The 21,255-nt window shown below is 36.5% G+C and overlaps 1 protein-coding gene across 1 annotated transcript; it reads left to right on the top strand.

Annotated features, from left to right (window-relative positions):
- The first annotated feature begins 704 nt into the window (after nucleotides 1–704).
- On the top strand, nucleotides 705–17,222 carry LOC130218442 (solute carrier family 22 member 13-like). The gene is made up of 10 exons (XM_056450638.1): nucleotides 705–1,123; nucleotides 6,399–6,502; nucleotides 6,700–6,854; nucleotides 9,167–9,335; nucleotides 10,201–10,321; nucleotides 11,601–11,695; nucleotides 11,945–12,159; nucleotides 14,948–15,056; nucleotides 15,147–15,356; nucleotides 17,035–17,222. The coding sequence occupies exons 1-10, from the start codon at nucleotides 749–751 to the stop codon at nucleotides 17,108–17,110; spliced, it is 1,629 nt and encodes a 542-aa protein (XP_056306613.1). The 5' UTR covers nucleotides 705–748; the 3' UTR covers nucleotides 17,111–17,222.
- The last annotated feature ends 4,033 nt before the right edge of the window (nucleotides 17,223–21,255 follow it).

Genomic DNA, 21,255 nt, shown 5'->3' on the forward strand with positions numbered 1-21,255 from the left:
ATTACTTATTTTTTTCTTATTTTCATAAGTACAGGTCAGAATCAATATATTAATTTTCAAATATCTGTTACGTCAAATTACAATGGGATATTATTTTTCCTGATATTTTGAGTGTTTAGTTTCACGACAATTATTTGCAACATTTGCATTTAATATTCTTAATTTAATATTCAGCCAGAAGTTTATATTTAATAATCAATAATAGCTATCCATAATAATAATAAACGTTTTTCAAACTATTGATATTCTTAAGCCTACATTTTTGGGTTTTTAAAAGTCATTGTGAACTGTTTAGTAACTGAATCATCCTGGTGTGCCTTTTACTCATGTTCTTTCCTTTTAGTTACGTAGTCACATAGTCTAAATATTGTGTTTGGACCCTCAAGCATCTACATTACCACAATATTAAGACAGCCTTCATTGGCAAAAAAAAAAAGAAAGGCCTGTATTAAGTTCATCATTCAGACACACACAATGTAAATAAACACACTGCAGACATTCCTCACTACATTCAATCGATAGAAACAGCCTGACTCCAAATACATACCTTACATTGGATGAAACGTTGTGTAGTATAAAATTTAAAATAATTGTTCATATAGTCCTTCTCGCAGTTTCTTTTAATGCTTTATCTTGCCTGCTCGTCTGCACAGATAATGCCAGACACTATTGGACCTGTGACGAGTTTAAAAATTAATTTGCGTCCGTTTAAAAGCGCGCCGCCGCCGCCGATGGTCACCAGAAGATCATGATCGACTTCACGGAGATTCTCTCGGCCGTCGGTGAATTTGGGGCGTTTCAGAAGCGCTTATTGGTCGCGGTGTGTCTCCCCAACATTTTCAATGCTTTCCACATGTTCGGCCAGGTGTTCAGCGCCATCAGCTTCCCTCACCACTGCAACAGCAGCTGGATCCTCCGACAGGCTCCGAACCTCACCGAGGAAAAGCAGCTGAACCTCACCGTCCCGTTGGACAGCAAAGGACAGTATGAGAGCTGTAAGATGTTCACACCTGTAGAGATGGATATTGAGGACATTGAACATTATGGAATAAACACAACTACATCGTGCATTGATGGATGGGTTTATATGGCACCGAAAAGCAGCAAAACACTTATAACTGAGGTACTGCAAATTTTCTGAAATACACCTTTTCATGTCTTTCAAATGCATTAAGGCAGTGGTTCCTAATTCCGGTCCTCGGCATTTCCCCCAACCCACACAAGGATCAGTTAATGGATCCCTCTGGAAACAAGTTGAGGATCTGAGTCAGGTGTGTGAAGTTAGGAAGGTGTATAAAATGTGCAGGGCGGGGAGCTGGAGGACCGGATTTGAAAAACACTGCATTACAGCCTCGTTTCTCATACATAATCAAAATGTGTAAATAGTTACACTTTTAAAGAAAATACTAAATTATTATAGAATGTTAATTTATTAACTCAGCCTCAGTCAATCTAGGATCATGGCAGGGGCAGATTTAGTGATTTGAGGGCCCTAAACAATTCCAGCCATGGAGCCCAAAAGTTCTAAAATGCCCCCTTTATATTTTTATTTCATTTTATATTCATTCAAACTTCTTATCTACATTTTATCTTAATGCAACAACAATTAATAACATTTTTTATGTAATATAGTCCATAACATTACATTATTATATTAACATTACATTTAATGTTATATTAAATAATATTTAATTACTCTAACGTTTTATTTGTTGGACTCTCACCATACAAAATATGATAGAACACAACATTATACATAGTTTATAGGTATAATTTTTACTTCTAGATATTTATTGGGGGGCCCCAGATTTCCTGGGGCTCTAAGCGGCCGCTTACCTTGCTTATTGGTTAAATCCGCCCCTGGCTCACGGTTAGCTCCGTGTCACAAGTTCGTTTTGGGTAACTGTTTTGGCACTCTAATACACTTTGAATTTGATAATTGTACATTTTATTTTTAAAAACATTTGTGATTTTTATATTGACTGAGTGTCCTGTAATAATCAGCATCTTTTATGAATTCTAATTTTGTTAATCTGTTAACATATTATTGAGAGTTAAAAAAAAATATTACCTGGGGATCGGTGCCTGATGTGTGATCTCGATTCAGTGATCCCATATGTATCAGACAGCCAAGGTGAATTCCATCATAGATGAACCAGTATCTTCCATATGAACTCACCTTCTTACTCATATGTGGTGCTTCACCTGGATAGGGCTAGCCCATATGCGCATATTGTCACTAGGTCTCCCTGTTTGGGGAGCAAATGACCACTGCAGAGTCCTTCCCCTTCAGGACTGGACAATTCTGCTATATCTATGCCATATCCGCTAGGCATACATCTTCCCAAACACGTAACAGATTCGGCTGCTGTGACACTTTACATAAATTTACCCATTTTGTTATTGACCTAGTGACTGACTGAAGTCCAAAGTTGATGCATGCAGATCACTTGTGAGATTTTTGCTTTAGAGCGCTGGTTACTTTTTGGATTCTGTTATCTCCTTATTTAGATGATGCATTATGTGGCAGTGTTTGGGTCTTCTGTCTGTCCCTTGGTGCTTTATTGAGTGATTCCACTCTAAATTCCCAATTTCTCTGAGCAAAACAACCATTTTGCGAAATTACCTGCATTGCCAAATTCGATTGTCTCTCACACAGATGCTGGGCAAGGTCAGGGAGGACGAGGAACAGTTCTGGTTGCAGTTCTGGCTGGTTGCAGCACTCGGCCCATTCAGACCTGGTTCCCAGAACTAGTTTGCACCCTCTCTGATGAATTTGGCTGGAACCTTATTCTCAGAGAAGGGCACCATCAGGCAAATGCATCCAGACCTTTGGGACCATGTGTGGGTTCTAGACAGGACACAGAATGCCTAAGTGACCTTACCTCCACTAGTAATTGACACTGTTGCTCGCTGTAAAATGTGTCTATACCCTGAAGTGGAGTGTATTCATTCACCCCTGTACTTGCCTGAACAGTGTTGTGCTTTCTTGTCACCCTCCACACTGGAGGCTTATGATAGAGGCTGGGACCATCCTCGCAAAATATTTGGTTGACACCCATGCGAGTAGTTTCTTTCCCTCTAAGTTTGAACCCTTACAGGAACTGGGTTATTTATTTTATTTTATGTTTTGTTTTTATCTTGTTGCGTTCAACGAACTACCAAATGACCAGAGTAGGGTCTCGTGACCTTAAGGTTAACTTCACACCTTTCTCCAAATTTCAGGAGGTAAAATATTGACCCTCAAGCATGACCAAATTACCAGAGAAGGGTCTCGTGACCTTAAGGTTAACTTTCTCCTAATTTTAGGAGGTAGAATATTGACGCTATGATAATCATGCTGACTCTACAAACCTCAAATTTGGGCTTTGCAATCTGACATAATGTGCACCTAGTTGAGAGAGAGAGAGCGGACCTGATCAACTCTCTCTTCTCTATTACCTTATAGGCCGACCTTTGGCCAGCATCCAAGTTTTGACTTTAAAGGTCGTAGTTTCAAGCTGACACATTGGAAGCTCAGCCGTGAGATAAGTGCACATCGCCCGCCATTCTCAGACACACTTGTTGGGTTTCCAATGTGACTGCAATGGGCTCCCCAGTCTTTGAAGAGGAAAATGATAGCACGATAAGAGGAATGGCTCCTTCCTCTCACACATGGACACATCTGAATAATTCAACAGGAAATTACTACTTGCTGGTATATGGTATATGAGACCACTTCAGTGCATAGAGCACCTACGCACGTAGGGTGTACATCACCTCACTGTGTTGCTGTGCAGTCAGTCTCTGGATGGACCTTGATTCTATGAGCCAGAACATATCTAATGCCTGGAACTGTTGGCAGTGTTTATCACTCTGCACGCTGGTGGTAATGTGGAGAGACCCCCCACTTTATGATTGTGAAACAAATTTGTGTGTATGGCCATACACAATGAATTTGCGATATAAATACACATTACATTCCATTACTCGGCACATGTTCTGGTTGTGGTTGGCAGGTGAAACACATGCTGTCAGAATAAACAACATGGCTACAGGTGCATGCATCTTATGTTCTTCCATCGCACACCACAGCTCGCTCCCTGTCTGATCATATGGAGTGTGCTGGCTGTCACCGGATGGCAGGACAATTGGGAAGCATGACCTGGTCATCTGGTTCCTCAGAGGTTCAGGAAGACTTATCTCATCTTGTGGAGGCAACCTGGAGGCATTTTCAGTCAGCAAATTGTGCCAGCTAACTCTCACATTAGTGACCCTGGTCTGGGTAAAGCCCTGGTGGAGGATCCAAATGCTGCCCCATTACATTGGTCAACCCTCATTCTGGGGAATGGTGCCAGCTAATTCTGCTCCCCTCTCAGCCCACCCCATATGTATGTCCAGCCACAATGAGGGTCACGTATGTAAATGAGATGTTCAGTGGTTATGTCATGTTGCATAGGTCATGTGCAACGTAACTTTTAGGGTGTGCTCACAGTTGGCACGGTTGTCTTGAACCATGTCCCCCCACCCTCTCCCTCACGGCCCCCACTTACACTGTATTTTTTACCTTCTGAGCCTGAGCATGTTTACATCATCAATGTTGTGACTGTTCAGTTTAACAGAAGAGAAGCACTCTCGCTCCTTCAATGGACATTACTTTAGTTGTGTTGTTTTGTAGCATTTCAAGTCATTTGTTGTGCAGTGACAGTCAAATCTTTTGCTGAATAGATCCACCACTTTTGACGCTCATAAATGTTCATGTAAGTCATTGTGCTGAATGTATTTGGAGGTTTGCTGACGGTGGCAGCTTATGTGCAGGCAACTTTAATAAACTATGACAGTTTGTGTTCTTTGAAAAGTAAGAATGATTAATAAATCCAAATAAAACAGTCCTTTAATAGCGACATTGTGTCTTCAGTTTCATGCTTAGGCATGCTTTGCACTCACACTACAAGAGTACTGCACCAAAGCCCAACTGAATCGCGCTCTGGCACACCTCTTCCAACTGGGCCAGGCTGCACTGAAATGGGCCTGCTTTGGAGCACTCACACTTGTCAAAAAGGGAATTGGGGATCAAACATGTCTGGGCACGGTTCGGATAGCCTAGTGTGAGTACACCCTTAGTGATTACTGAAAGTCTCGGTAACATATGTTACCTTTGGTCCACGAGGAAAGGAATGAAAAACACACATGAAAACTGCCATCTGATTGCCAGACTGTGGCTTGGCTCCTCAGTGATAACCTGAAGAATGAACTGTATGCTGTAACAGTCAGGGTGTTTCCACTATCGCACTAGAGTTCATTTTCCCATTTGCTGCAATTTGTTTAGGCTGGTGTGAATGCAGCATATGCACTGTAGTGCGCTCAGAAAGAGGATCAAACAAGCATACAATGTAGTTCCGGTATGTTTTTAAACAAACCCTGGGCTGATTCATTTGTGGTAAGAACTTGATTCAAAGTAGGACAGACTCAACTGCAAAACGTACTGTGTAACATTAGGCTAAACCAGCAGCTTTAGTCAGCTGTTCTGTGTATTATAGGTTGCGGGCAATATTTACAGTTTTAGTAACAGCTGATTGACAGCTTACAAAAAACTTCTAAAGTAACTTGTGATGTGTCACTTGGCATTAATACTGACCGATCAAAAACCACTTTAATTGCATTAAATGACACGTCTGTCCAGCTAGGGATGTGAATGTTGTCACAGGACTGCATTCTGGTTAGTTTCTATTGGTTTGGACCAGAGCAATATGTGTGGTGTGAAAAGAAACCGAAAATGCTACAATGTATTATTTGTTGCTCTTGGCCAAACCAAATTAACGGGACCCCAGGTGTGAAAGCACTCTTAAATATGCTCATGTGGGGGAGTAGCCCTGCATGCAGATTGTACTTGCCCATTTAAAGTGCCTCTTTTTGATGAAACTTTGAACGATTGGCTTCTAAGTGAAATCCCTCATTCATCAGACTTATATGACAGTGTTTCTAGTCATTCCTTCAGGCCACAAAGTTGTACATAATCAAGTTTTTTTCACACATATAAAGAAAATAGATGTTACAAAAGGTTTATTATCATAAGAGTTTTTCAGATTATTTGAGATCATTTGTGTCAAAAGCCAATTGCTAAAAGCTTATTACAAGTTTAATGAAAGATCAATTGTGACAAATCACCCCACATACCCCATATTTTTTCATCAAATATGTTATCAGTGTTTTTTTCCTTACAGTATTGTTTGTCATGTTAAGTTGTAGACGAGACTTCATGTTTCTTGATTGAAATCTAATCTTACCAATGTTTGTTTTACTGCTTGCTAATTGTTGGAATATATTGTTTATAGGCCAACAAATATCTCATCCATATTCTTTTCATTGTTTGTTTGCTGTCTTTTATTGTTCCATGTTTTTCTCTCATCTTACCATAGTTTGACCTGGTGTGTGAAAATAAAGTTTACAGTGAGGCATCTCAGTCCGTCTACATGGCTGGTCTTCTTGTTGGAGCCCTATTGTTTGGGCCAATGGCAGACAAGTACGTGTAGAACACAATCCCTGAACCACATGTTAATGATGTTATTCACACAATGATCATTTAGCAGTTTTTTTATTAGCAAATCTTACAGATTAACCAGTTTGTATTTACTCATCATCAGTGTTAAATAGCTAACGTTTTATGTCAAATTACTTCTTTTCATAACTAAGCTAGTTAACTTGTTTGTTTTACCACAGGTACGGCCGTCGGTTTGCCACTCTGCTTTCCTTGCTCCTGCTCTTTCTGTCTGGAGTGGGAGTTGCGTTTTCCCCTAACATCTATGTCTACATGGTCCTTCGTTTTGTTGTTGGCACCACAATATCTGGAATCTCTATCAACACATTTGTTCTGGGTATTGCCTTTGACTCATTTTAATGCCACTACTTATCTGAGATATATATATTAAAATAAGAAAGAGAAAAATGTAAATAGAAGGAGTGTTTATGTATTTAATTCTTTTAATTATAACCACATTTTAAAGATGTCATATAGTGCTTTGATTCAGTAAGTTAAAAATTGTTCTCTGATAGTAGATATGTGCACTTCTGCATACATTATCTGCACACTTCTAATTATTAATAGCAATCTGTACATGTATTCATTTATTGTAAATCTCTATTTATAGCTAATACATCCTATTTACAGTGTTCATAGTACATTCATCTGTAAATATCACCATAGTTTTTCTATAACTGCACTTTATAACTTATACCTGTATCCTGCACTTGCTGCTATTGCACTGCTGGTTAGACCTAAACTGCATTTCGTTGCCTTGTACTTGTACATGTGTAATAACAATAAAGTTGAATCTAATCTAATCTAATCTAATCTAATCTAATCTAATCTAATCTAATCTAATCTAATATAATGTGGCTTAGGTCAGTTCCAAAAGTAATGGGTTTATATGCTAATTTATAACCCCAAATTATACCCCTAAAATCATAAGGTTCATATTAATCATATTTTGAACACTAAGAGTAAAATGACTGAAACTACACACAACAGCCTGAGAAAAATCCCAATTTTAGATGAAAATTTCAGACGAAACTTAGAGGTTTTGCATCTAAACTTTTCATTTCTCCTTTGTTGTGTTGTGGATGAAATATAGGCTAAATTATAAATATGCTCGACAAAAGATCTTATGGCTCTTTGGTGTGGCACTAAATACATATATATTCTATATAGCCTGCATTTTGCATACAGACAAGCTGTAAACAGATGGCTGGTAGCAAACTACTGTGTTCAGCATCCCTCCTTGTTGCTTAGTAAAGCATAGAAAACAAACTGTAAAGTAGTGCAGTCGAGATGCATGCCAGTTACAAATTGTCCGAGTTTTATTTGCTTTACTCTGATGTTATGCTGTCACTTGCCAAGAACTCTTGCAATGTCGAGGTGACTGTGTTGGATTGAGCAGTCAGGTACAGTAGATCTCTTAACCAAAAGCATGATTGGAAATAACTTGCTGACAACACAGCTTTATGCTTATTGGATGAGACTGACAAATTATACATTTTCTCTTAATTCCAGAAAGTCCATTACCATTGTCAGATTTTTAAAACTTGCCACTTTTAAGTCTTTTTGGAATATTGCAATATTTATTAAGAAAGGTTTATACACAGACTCATATATACTGCATATGCATATGGGGATGGGCAGTATTTATGATGCATGTAGTTCAAATACATATTTCTAATTTACAATTCATATTTTGTCATTTGTATTTGATAGGGTTGTTGATAAATGACTTAATACTGAGTAATACATGGGGCTTTTTTACTCAAATTCATATGCATCAAAAAACTCCATATAAAACCCCTTTATAAAGTTTAAGATTGTTGAGAGGTTGATCAATTCCTTTATTTTTGATGGTGATGCTAATTTTAATTGCCCATGTAATGCGTGGAAACACAAGCTTCAAAAGAACTTGAAGTCATTATCTTCATTAAATAGATTCAGTGACTATTTTATTTTGATACATGCTGTGGCTGCTGTATTTTGTAGTTTATTTTTTATACTTACATTTTTTTATTAAATATAAATTTAAATAATTTTAAAATAACATTTTAACCCTGCATATATGTACAGTATGTATAATTCATGTACATTTTCATTCACTTCTATGTTCCTCATCGTTCTTCATTCAACAGAACCTGATTGCCCTCTTGCATCTTCTCTGTTCCCTTAAATATTGATTTTTGTTAGGGCACGGTAATCTGTCAATCACATAAGATTGGCAAATTATAAATAATGATGCAACAATCCAGTCAAATCTTGAGTGATGAAATAAAATGGATAGTTCAAGATAGTTCAAATTGAAAATGATGTCAAAATGTACTCACCCTTCATTGTTCCAAACTAGCTTGTCTTTCTTTAGAAACTGAAAGACTTCCATAAATATATTTTATATATATTTCCACCTTATTCAAAATATGTGTTTAACAAAATAAAGAAACTCATAAAGATTTGTGACAACTTTCGAAGATTCCAATGGTGAGTACATTGACAACTATCCATTTAAACAATGCCTTTATTTTTTGTGCCATTTCAATTTGATATAAATCACAATATGAAAGAAAATTCTATTGCAACTTACTTGTTTCATGCTGACTTGAAACATGTTTGTGATTTTTAGTATGTTTATTCATGGTGAATGTATCACTGTAGGTACTGAGTGGTGTGGTTCAGCCAAGCGGGCCCTTTTCACCATATTTTCGCACTGCTTTATTGCCCTTGGTCAAATGTTGCTGTCTGGTGTGGCCTATGGGATTCGAAACTGGAGGATTTTACAACTGGTTTTGTCAGCGCCGGTTGGGCTTTTCTTCGTTTATTACTGGTGAGAGTATTCAGTTTTACCCAAATATGTCCATACCTAGTAATATTTGTTCACTTTAAATTATTCAAATGTTCTTCTTTTTTCATATTTGAATTAAAGGGGACCTATTATGCACATTACTTTTGACAATTCAAGAAAATCAGTCTCTGATGTCCCTACACTCTTAGAAATAAAGGTAGGAGAGCTCTCACTGGGGTGGTACCTTTTCAAAAGGTACACATTTGTACTTGAAGGGTCAATATTGGTACCTCAAAAGTATATATTAGTACCTACTAATTTTAAGAGGAACACTTTTGTACATTTTAGGTATTAATATTTACTCTTGAGGTATTAATATGGACCTTTTAGGTGCAAATTTGTACCTTTTGAAAAGGTACCACCGCAGTGACAGCTCTCGTGTAGAGTGTGTAGGTTTACAGCCAAAATACTCCACAAATAATATCTTCTGACTCTTTGAAACTGCCCCTTTTAAGCTTTGATCCTAATTGTGCTAAATTGCATTATGGTGACTGTTGCTTTAAATTCAAATAAGATTTTCAAAAGAGGGCGGAGCTAGAAATGCCTATGTGGCAGCATAGTGGCAGATTTAAAAATAAGACTTTCCCCTCTGATGATGTGGACAAGGGGAGAATGTCAATCAAAGTGTTTCTGCAGACTGTTTTTATGAAGTGTGATACATTTTACCTTTAGAAGCTGCTTATGTTCACAACTTTGTTTAAACCCCTTATAAAAGTAATTTTTGCATGATAGGTCACCTTTAATTAACAAAATATTGTTTATGGCTTTCTGCAGTTAATGTTCTTGTGATAATGTGTTCTTGTGTCTTGTGAGAAATATACAAAAAATATATTACATTATTTGACAGGATTCTCCCTGAGTCTGCAAGATGGCTTCTGACTCAAGGCAAACTAGACAGTGCCAAAAAAGAGATCCTCAAAGCTGCCCGAATTAATGGCAGGAAGGTGTCTATAAATCTGCTTGACAAGGTGGTTATATTCTTTTTCACTTTGTAGAGAACTGCAAATGAAAAATGTATACTATTTAAAACACATCGGACCAGATTTACTAACAGCTTTTGTTTAAGCAAAAAAAACACTCCTGTCAGGATTTACTAATGGCATGCAATGGAAAAAGTCAATCTGCATACAGAATTCAAATCTCGGACTTGCAATGTAAGACATAATGCACTCAGTGGAGCTAATGACATCACTGTGAGAGGTAGGGTTAGTGGTGGGGTTAGGTGTGCGCATTTAAAAGCAATACATGCAGCTCTGCTTGCAACTGCACCACGTCTGCATCCAGACCCCTCTCAAAAAAGTAGAAATGAAAAGATATTAACAGCAGCTGACCGCATTTGTTGAAGACTTTTAATAAATCATGTATTATCAGAATTAGAAAGAGCTTTATTGCCAAGTGTGCTAGCACACACAAGGAATTTGTCTGAGTGATAGGAGCTTCAAGTACAGACAGTCCTTAAAGTACAAACATGGTGCAACAAAATTCAAAGAGATCAAGGATTCACTATGAAATGTAATTTTCATATAAATTTTGATTCACTAACATTTTCATTCAATATCAAAAGTCTTTTTCAGAAATATTATAATGAAATAATTCAAAAGCATTCCGATGGTGTAAATAGGGTACACTGCAGAGCAACAATGGAAAGCAGATGTAGCTATGGAATCCAGTCATTAGTGTAGTTTGACAAATTCTGGATGCTGTACACTTAATCAAATATCATTTAGATTATTCAGTAAATATGAAACAGTGAGAGGCTGTTTAAATATGAAGTGTCTGAGTGAATGAATGCCCCGGTTACATGTCTGCCCTAATATGAATCTCCAGAACTGATCTGACAGTCACTTGATAATATTTTTACCATTTCATGTGGAGAAAAGCTGTCATCCTATTAAACACGATAGTGTTGAGGAATTAAGGAATGTTATTTTAACTCATTTTTGCTAGATTAGAGCTGCATAGGTCGTTGTCAGCTTAAAAGCACATTATGTATGATATCTTTAATTAAAATATACAAAAACCTCTAGAACAATAATGTATATTATGCTGACTCACTGTATGTATTTACATTATCCCCAATACTTCAATATTAACTAGTGACACTAGTTTTATAGAAGACATCAAGGGTTGCACATTTCCACTTCTGATGGGGCTGATAGCAATCTTACGCTAATTTGTTTAGTAAATCTGGTCCGTGAAATCCAAAGTATTTTTTAAATGTTGAATTAATAAAGGATGCATTATCAGATGGAAGCAGAGAACACAGCCAAATCAAGCACCATGATAGACCTGTTCCGAGTGGGTTACCTGAGAAAGAGAGCTCTCATTATGTGCTATATGTGGTAAGTTACAACAGGGTTTCACATGTTTATTATAAATCCGGAAACCCTTATCCAGTTGGATGAGGGTAAGCCTCTACAAAGACCGCTGGTTTTGGATATTAAATGTCTTATACAACAGCACAAAAAACATTTAACCCAAAAACATTATCATTAAGCATTAAAGACAAATTACAACCAAACCGAGCTGAGAAGAACTGTGATAATAAAGAAGGTGAATGTCTTATCATGTGTTTATTTATGTTATCACAGGTTTGTGACTTCACTGGTTTATTATGGAGTCAGCTTGAATGTGGGGAACTTCGGCCTGGATATTTACCTGACTCAACTCATCTTTGGCATGGCAGAGTTTCCTGCACGGCTGTCCTGCTTTCCTCTCATTCAGCGCTTTGGACGGAGGATTTGCCAGAGTGTCTTTCTGCTACTAGGAGGCACAGCCTGCCTGATTATTCCTGCCATCCCAGAGAGTGAGAGATGCTACAGTTTCCCTAAATTGTTTGAAAATAGTAAAATTGTCAATGTTTACATTTATTTATCTAAAAAATGAATACAAAATTAGTACTATATAGGTAGATACTGTCATGAAAAAGTTGGCACACCCTATGAAATGTAAATTTTTCATATCAGGACGTATATAATTATCTTATATTTGGCAGGTTTTAAAATTGGGAAAATCAGATCTCAGATGAACAACAACATATTGCAAAAAAACAAAAATAGGTCAGGCACTTCTAATCAAATACTTTAACATCATCAGTAAATGTAGCAGTTTGCTGTATTTGAGTCTTCATGTGTGTTAACATAATACCCATCTCACAACAAGACGACAATCCTGAGCACACCAGCAAATCTGCAACAGAACAGCTGGAAAAAACAAGGTGCTGCAATAGTCCAAAATCCAGAGCTCACCCTGACTGCAATTCTGTGGTGAGAGTTGTACAAATAAACTCCAGAATGATCGGAGACTGATAAGGTTATACAAAAAAAGTATTACTTTAAAGGGCTGCAAGCTTGAAGAAAGATAAAAAAGTATAAAGGTTACAGTGGTTAAAAGTGGGGATATGGAACATCAATGCAAACTGCCATCGAAGGGTTTCAGTGAATTTAATAAAACTAACCAACTTGGAAATTCACTGAAACCTGCAATGGTTGGCTTCTAGTTAAACATGGTTTGTCGGATTATTAATGAAATAACCACCACCCTGCCAGAATAACTGGGAATATGTATAAATGTTCTCTCCTTTTGATCAATGTTTATTTTTATAGAGCTCAATTATTATAATTTTTTGCATAATATATGTAACTCAAAAAAAATAATCTGTTACTGTTAGCATGACTTCAAATTGGACATATTTGAATTTTAGTTGTTCTCTAACCTTGAACTGGCTTGTCATTCTTCTTCAGATTTTTAATCTGATGTTTGTCACTCCGTTTAGTCTGATTACATAAAACTCTCACACATCAAAACCGAATTTTTGAACAATTGTCATGTCAATCTAAAACCTGAAGAAATGTATTCATTTTCAAAACACAAATCATTTTTGTTTATGAAATATTAGACATTTCTGTCACTTTGAAAAGGCTCAAAACAAACATAAATAATAATAACATTAATAATAATAAGTTCAGGCAACGCAGTGGAGCAGTAGGTAGTGCTGTCCCCTCACAGCAAGAAGGTCGCTGGTTCGATCCTCGGCTGGATCAGTTGGCGTTTCTGTGTGGAGTTTGCATGTTCTCCCTGCGTTTGCATGGGTTTCCTCCGGGTGCTCCGGTTTCCCCAAAGACATGCGGTAAAGGTGAATTGGGTAGGCTAAATTTTCCGTAGTGTGTATGTGTTTCCCAGTGATGGGTTGCAGCTGGAAGGGCATCCGCTGCATAAAACAAATGCTGGATAAGTTGGCGGCTCATTCCGCTGTGGCGACCCCGAATTAATAAAGGGACTAAGCCGAAAAGAAAATGAATGAATGAATAATAAGTTCAAAACATGTTTTAAATTGAGTTGTTTAATCCAAGTATTTTTTAAAAGACACTGTTATGACTATTCTTAATCAAAAGGCCACATTAGTCAAATCTGTTGAGGGGTTTAGAGGCTTCATTTGTTAAAATACATTAGCACCAAGTAGTATTTGTTGCAAGTACAAACAACTTAAAAAAAAAAAAAAAAAAAAAAAACAGAAGAAAAAACATTGTAAGGTCTGAAAACCATCTCCTCCCAGCAGGCCATTAAGCTTAAATTGCAGAGGGTGCACATCTCCAAAATAAAGATAAAAAACATTCATTCATTCATTTTCTTTTCGGCTTAATCCTTTATTAATCAGGGGTCATCACAGCGAAATGAACCACCAACTTATCCAGCATATGTTTCACGCAGCGGATTCCCTTCCAGCTGCAACTAAACACTGGGAAACACCCACACACTCTTACATTCACACAATTACACTACGGCCAATCTAACTTATTCAATTCACCTGTACCGCAAGTCTTTGGACTGTGGGGGAAACCGGAGCACCTGGAGGAAACCCATGCGAACACGGGAGAACATGCAAACCCCACACAGAAATGCCAAATGACCCAGCCGGGGCTCGAACCAGCAACCTTCTTGCTGTAAGGTGAAAGCGCTTCTCACTGCGCCACCATGCTGCATAAAAAACATTATTAACATTATAAACTTTTAAACAAAGTAAACAAATGGCTCCTACATGATAAATTAATATGATGAACATATTGATTTACTGCATTTATTCACATATAAACATTGATCAGTAAATGCAAACAGATGACCATGCTTACTGTACTTACTTACTTTGCTCACTTTATTTGTGTGAACAAACCATATTAATACATAATTGCCACATAAGAATGAACCTGATTGGTTCTCACACATTAAGCAAGCATGACTGAGCTTATGTGACCTATCTTGAATGCTGTGAACTTAACTGATCACTTTAAACGCCTAAATTAAAGATGTGCATCATATTAAGTGATCATATCTCATTGTCTCAACCTCTCAATTCAAATAGGTTTGGAAGTTTTTGTTTTGAGTAAACAGACTTTCAGAAGTGACATGAAGCTTTCATTTTTATATTACAAAAAGTCTCTTTTTTTGTTTTGAAGATGAATAATTATCTTCAGATTTGGATTGACATGAAAGTGAACATGACAATATTAATTTTGAGGTAAACAAACCCTTATGTTTTTTTTGGTGGAAAGCTAACTATAAGGTGTTGTTGATTTCTGTGTTTTTTTTTCTTCCAGAATATCCTATAATTGTGACTGTAACTGCCGTGTTTGGAAAGTTTTCAATTTCTGCGGCCTTCTCAATTGTATACGTGTACACCGCTGAGCTCTACCCAACAGTTATCAGGTTTGTATATAATAAACATACTGCATGAACACTCACTATGTTCAACTATACAGTCTATATGAGCTCTCATTGATGAACGCAATAATACAGGCAGAATGGGGTGGGCCTGAATTCCATGTGTGCCCGTGTGGCTGGTATTCTGGCTCCTCTGATTGGCTTGTTGGACGTTTATCATCATGCCATTCCTATGGTCATATATGGCTCTCTGCCTTTTGTTGGAGGAGCTTTGACCTTCCTGCTTCCAGAAACACTGAACACTGACCTGCAGGACCACACAGATATCCCTGCGAATGAGAGCACGTGCGTTTATACTGCTTATATTTCTTATATTAGAGGCTTTTCATTTATTAAGTGTGCAAGCTTGTTTCCGCCATGGGATAACGTAATCCAAAAGGAAATCAGAGTTTTTTATCTTACAATTCGGACTTCTTTTGCAGTTGTGAGGTAACATTTTTTAATAAGACTTTTTTTCTTAGATCTGCGGATCTCACTTAAAGTAACCTAAAGTTATAAACCTGGTTTTTGACACTTATAAGTCAACATCTCTCGACTAAGTACAAGATTAAAATTCCAAGAAATGTCATAAATCTGAGTGAATAATCGAAATAACAAGTCAAAACTAAATATATTTTAGAAATGAGGAGATAAAATATGTTGGCATTTTGGCAATCTTTTCCTCAAAAGAGTTTATCAAACTTCAGAATTGTGTCAGAGTTCATCTCTTGCAGTTCTTTTTCTGGCAATTCCAAGTTTGTCAATTCTGACATGTTTTTTCTTCATGTTTATCTCTTACAATTCTGACATTTTTTTGCACAGAATTGTAAGTTTACATCTTGCAATTCTGATTTCGTAGACATTAGAATTCTCGCAATTGTTTTGCTTAATATTTTAAGCTTATTTCAATTTTTTTAATCATTAAAAAAAGATAATAGATAATAATTTAGATTTATTTCTTCTGTTTTTTTTACTGCCCTTACAATACGTTTGTCTAACCCAGGGGTGACTAAACTTTTTCTTATTAAGGGCCCAAAGCCAAACTTGAATGAGGACAGTGGGTCAAAGGCCAATATAAACATTGCCATGGATCATTTCCTCAGTTCTTTCAAAATAAATAGAACACAGCACTTTAATCATATTGACTTTATAGCTAATGTAAAAACTAATGTATTAACTTTTAACTAATGTTTTAATGATATTATCTAATGTATTTTTGTAGTTTTTACATTTTATAAGAATGAAAACATAAGAATTCCATTTACAACTCAATGGAGCTTATTGCTGAATACACTAGTCAATCAAGCACCTGCCTTTGCTTTGATTTGCTCATCGAGGAATTCTAAGTTTTGGTCTATCCGTCGAGCAACAGTATGTTAAAAAACAGTCGAATTCATTCTCAACATTAATTGTAAATTCGCATTTTGGTCGCTTAACAATAAAACAAACAAACAAAAGCTTACAAAGACGTTAGAAATGACAATATGTAAAGGCATTACCACCAACATTCTCAAATGGGATTGCGGGCTAAATCAAAGGTTACCATGGGCTAACTTTGGTCTGTGGACCCTAGTTTGGACATCTTTGCTCTAAAATGTATAATCTGTTGTCTCACGTGCAGAATTTTCCTGTAGATTGTGATAAGTCTGAATTATTATATATATATTTTTTACATTTTGTCATTTTAGTTTTGTTTTTTAAAAACTGTGGAAAGAAAATTCAGAATTGTGAGTTATAAAAAGAATGGCAAAAGTCACATTTATTGTTCTTCATTCATTCATTCATTCAATCATTCATTCAATCATTCATTCGTTCGATTATTCATTCAATTTCGTTCGATCATTCATTCATTCATTCATCTATTCAATCAATTAATCCTGTGGTGGAAACAGGCTTATTATATACATTATATATACATTACGACTTTTACAAAAAATTATTAGGATTAGTTTAACAATTTTTTTTCTTAATATCTTATTTTCAGGGGATTAAATAAAGCCAGCATTGAAAAAGGACTGAATAAGGAGCAAGGAATGGTTCTCAAGAGCACAAAATTATGAGATTTATAGTGCTGTTTAAAACAATAGCTGTTTATGCAATTGATAGATTTTATTAATAAGTACACTTAGCTGGTTTATTAGGTTTACTTTTCATGCTGCAAGTATCATGTTTGTAAAGTTTTATTGATTAAAATGAATTTGTACTTTTTTATGTTTTCAATGAAAGTAAACATCTGTGATATATTTATGATATATGAGTGTTTTTCCTCCAGTATTCATCAAAAAACAAAACAAACAATCAAAAAAAAAAGCCCCAACATTTGGTAATTTATTTATAACTTTGGCGATTATTACAATGAAGAAATATAAAAAAAACACTGAATGTGAATCATGTACAGTTGAAGTCAGAATTATTAAACCCTCTTTAAATTTTTTTCTTTTTTAAATATTTCCCAAATTATGTTTAACAGAGCAAGGAAATTTTCACAGTATGTCTGATAATATTTTTTTCTTCTAGAGAAAGTCTTATTTGTTTTATTTCGGCTAGAATTAAAGCAGTTTTTAATTTTTAAACACCATTTTAAGGAGAAAATTATGAGCCTTTAAGTTATATATTTTTTCGATAGTCTACAGAACAAAGTATCGTTATACAATAACTTGCCTAATAACCCTAACCTGCCTAGTTAACCTAATTAACCTAGTTAAGCCTTTAAATAGCACTTTAAGCTGTATAGAAGTGTCTTGTAAAATTACTAGTAAAAGTACTAGTGGGGTCTAATTGCAAAGGCTGCAATATTAATGTGAATGGTAAACGCATGACTGTCCTTTTGTGTGACACACTTAATAACCAATAGTGTGAGCGCACATTCATTTTCCTCAGTCAGCATTGTCCAAACCCGACACTGGTAATGGCCACTGTAAACAAACAGGAGAGTATTGCGGTGTGATCATAGCGTTTCCTGAGTTAGAGAATCATATAAACTTTTATTTGTTTAGACAGAGACTACAGCCACTTTGCGTCCGCAGCCACTAGTCACTTTTAAATGACATATTTCATGTTTCATTCACCTCACAGGTCAAGATGCCTTAAGCCATGGCTGCACTAGAGTTTGAGCATGCAAAGTTTTGTTGTATGGCACTGCAAAACGGAAGGAGATTAAACAAAATGATTAGACATTAAGCAAGCAATTGCTCCACATATTTCATTTCTGATGCAATGACGTGATTCGATTTCACAGTTTAGAGTTCACCAAGTTTGAATACAGTGACATGCGAAATCTGTTGCACAAGCATGCGTTTCTGGTCTGTCGTATTCGCATGTGTATGAATGAAAGTCTATGATGCGAAAAGTGACCACGGCTTTAGGCTGGCCACAATAAAAGGCCACTCTAAAATGTGGAGCTTTATCACACAGCAAAATGTCACAGATGTCATAAGTTTTGAGGGAGTGTGCGTAATTGACATGCGTACCACAGGAATGCGTACCTGAAAATGTATGCACCACAAGCCGTCTCCAAAGGGTTTTTAGAGAATTTAGCAGTACTGTACATCCCACCGGCCTCACAACCGCAGACATCCAGCATCCTCACCTCCAAGACCATCTAAGACCAGCCGTCCAGACAGCTGCTGCAGCAGTCTGTTTGCATAACCAAAGAGATATGCACAAACTGTCAGAAACCGTCTCAGGGAAGCTCATCTGCATGCTCATCGTCCTCATGGGGGCAAATACTCACGTTTGATGGCGTCTGTCACTTTTGAGAGGTGTTCTCTTAACAGATTAATTTTCACTGTACAAGGCAGATGGCAGACAGCGTATGTGATGCTGTGTGAGTGAGTGGTTTGCTGATGTCAGCAATGCGAATTGAGTGGTCCGCGGTAGCTGTAATTGTATGGGCAAGCATATGTTAAAGACAACAAACACAGCTGCATGTTATTGATGGTGTTTTAAAAACACAGAGATGCCATTCATCCACAAACATCACCTCATGTTGCAGCATGGCAGTGTTCCAATGATCTGTACACAATTCCTGGAAGCTTAAATACATTATAACTTGTCTGCTCTTGAACAGACTGAGTACAGGAGTTTCACCAAAGTCCCTTTCAAGGAAAGTCTGTTTACTCTGCGACCATATTTGCAATACCTCCAGGCAGTTAATCCAAGACAAAGTCCTGTCTAAATGAATAGGCAAATCCTGAAATCTCAGAAACTGCTTGCATAACTAACAATTACATTTAATATTTAAAATAAGAAACGAATGAAGTGATCTGTCCTATTATTTTTGCACACTGTATGTACACATCTGTACATATACATACTGTACTGTACACAACTCCTGGAAGCTGAAAACCTCTCACTTCTTGCATGGCTAGCATACTCATCGGACATGTCCCCCATTTAGCATGTTTGGGATATTCTTTGGGTCACGTGTATATACAGTATGTAACAGCATGTTCCAGTTCTTGCCAATAATCAGCAACCTTGAATTTAAAGCCATTGAAGAGGAGTAGATGAACATTCCACAGGCCAACAACCTTCCACACATCAGCAACCGGTTGACTCTATGTGAAGGAGATGTGTTGCTCTGCGTAAGGTCACACCAGACACTGACTGTTGTTTTGATACTGATACTTCCTTTATACTGTATTCTGATACTGATAGAGCAGATTTTTTTTCTTTAAAAGATGTACTGCCTTCTTTCTACAGTCATTTTTACTCTCTACTAATTTGGTTCCAATTCTCAGGTCAAATTGTGAATACAAAATAGTGGATTCCTTTGTAATTATACACACACTGGCATTTAAAATTTTGCCTATCAGTTTCATCCCTATTGATTTTTTTTTCATTTTTTTAGAAAAATATACAAAAAAACTATATTTTATATAAAAAATGGTCCCACTTTATATTAAGTGTCCTTAACTACTATGTACTTACACCAAAATTAATCATTTGTTACAATGTACTTATTGTGTAAATACATGTATTTACTGTGTACTTATGCTTGATTAAATACCTATATGTAATTACTTCTGTAATTAAATTCTGTAATTACATTTGTAAATACACCGTTGACTATTCCTTACACCTTAAACCTACCCATACCACCAAACCTGTCCACAACCCTACCCCTATCCCAACTCAAGAGCACCACAAGTGATCTCAAATACATTATGAACACAGTAAGTACATTGTATTTATTTTTTGTTGCAAGTACATAGTAGTTAGGGACACTTAATATAAAGTGGAACCTAAAAAATACATTTCTATACTTAAATTTGACACGAAATGATGTTTTTCATTGTGTTAAATTGTGTTCTGATTTCAAGACACCTCCTCTTATTTAATAATTTTTTACATCACGTTTGGTGTGGTTTCTCACAACATATCCCATAACCAATGCTGCAGTATGTGGTTCTTTGTGGCTGTTTTTGGACTACACAAGCATTTATTCTTGTAAAACAATCCAGCTGACGAAGTTTCCAACTAACTCTAGAAGCGGTCAAATGTGAATAAGCTCAAAAAGTTTGAAACCCCATTTACATCTGTTGTTGTCCACTTGGGATTGATGAAAATGCATCTTCATAGCAGGTACAATCTAGCCTTGTGTGTTCTCACAACTCTGATTGGTGTCAATTTATTTTAGATATAGTTGGACATCATCAAGCTCACACAGTAATTTCAAAGGGGCAAACTGCTGGATGAGCTCAGTATAGCCTCGATGTTGAAAGAAGTTTTTCAGGGTCTTAAAAACTTTCACAAATAATGGACATATTCACAAGTAACACAGGTATACACTATATGGAAAAGTTTTAGATTGGTTGACCTGATAAAATTAAGTTTTTACTTAAATTATTTGTCATGTTATTTGTAATATACAGTTCTCTGTTTAACACTTAAGGAGAATATTAAGTGACTTTTTCTGGGGTTTTTTTCTTGTCCATAAGGTATTTTAGTGTCCAGTTTTATTCATTCATTCATTTTCCTTCGGCTTAGTCCCTTTATTCATCAGGGGTCGCCACTGTTTCACACAACTTCCAGCTGTAACCCACTGGGAAACACCCATACACTCTCACATTCACACGTATACACTACAGCCAATTTTAGTTTATTTAATTCACCTATACCGCATGACTTTGGACTGTAGGGATAATTAGAGCACCTGGAGGAAACACACAGAAAGAACATGCAAACTCTACATAGAAATGCC

This window comes from Danio aesculapii, chromosome 24 (assembly GCF_903798145.1).
Source record: "Danio aesculapii chromosome 24, fDanAes4.1, whole genome shotgun sequence".
Lineage (NCBI taxonomy): Eukaryota > Metazoa > Chordata > Actinopteri > Cypriniformes > Danionidae > Danio > Danio aesculapii.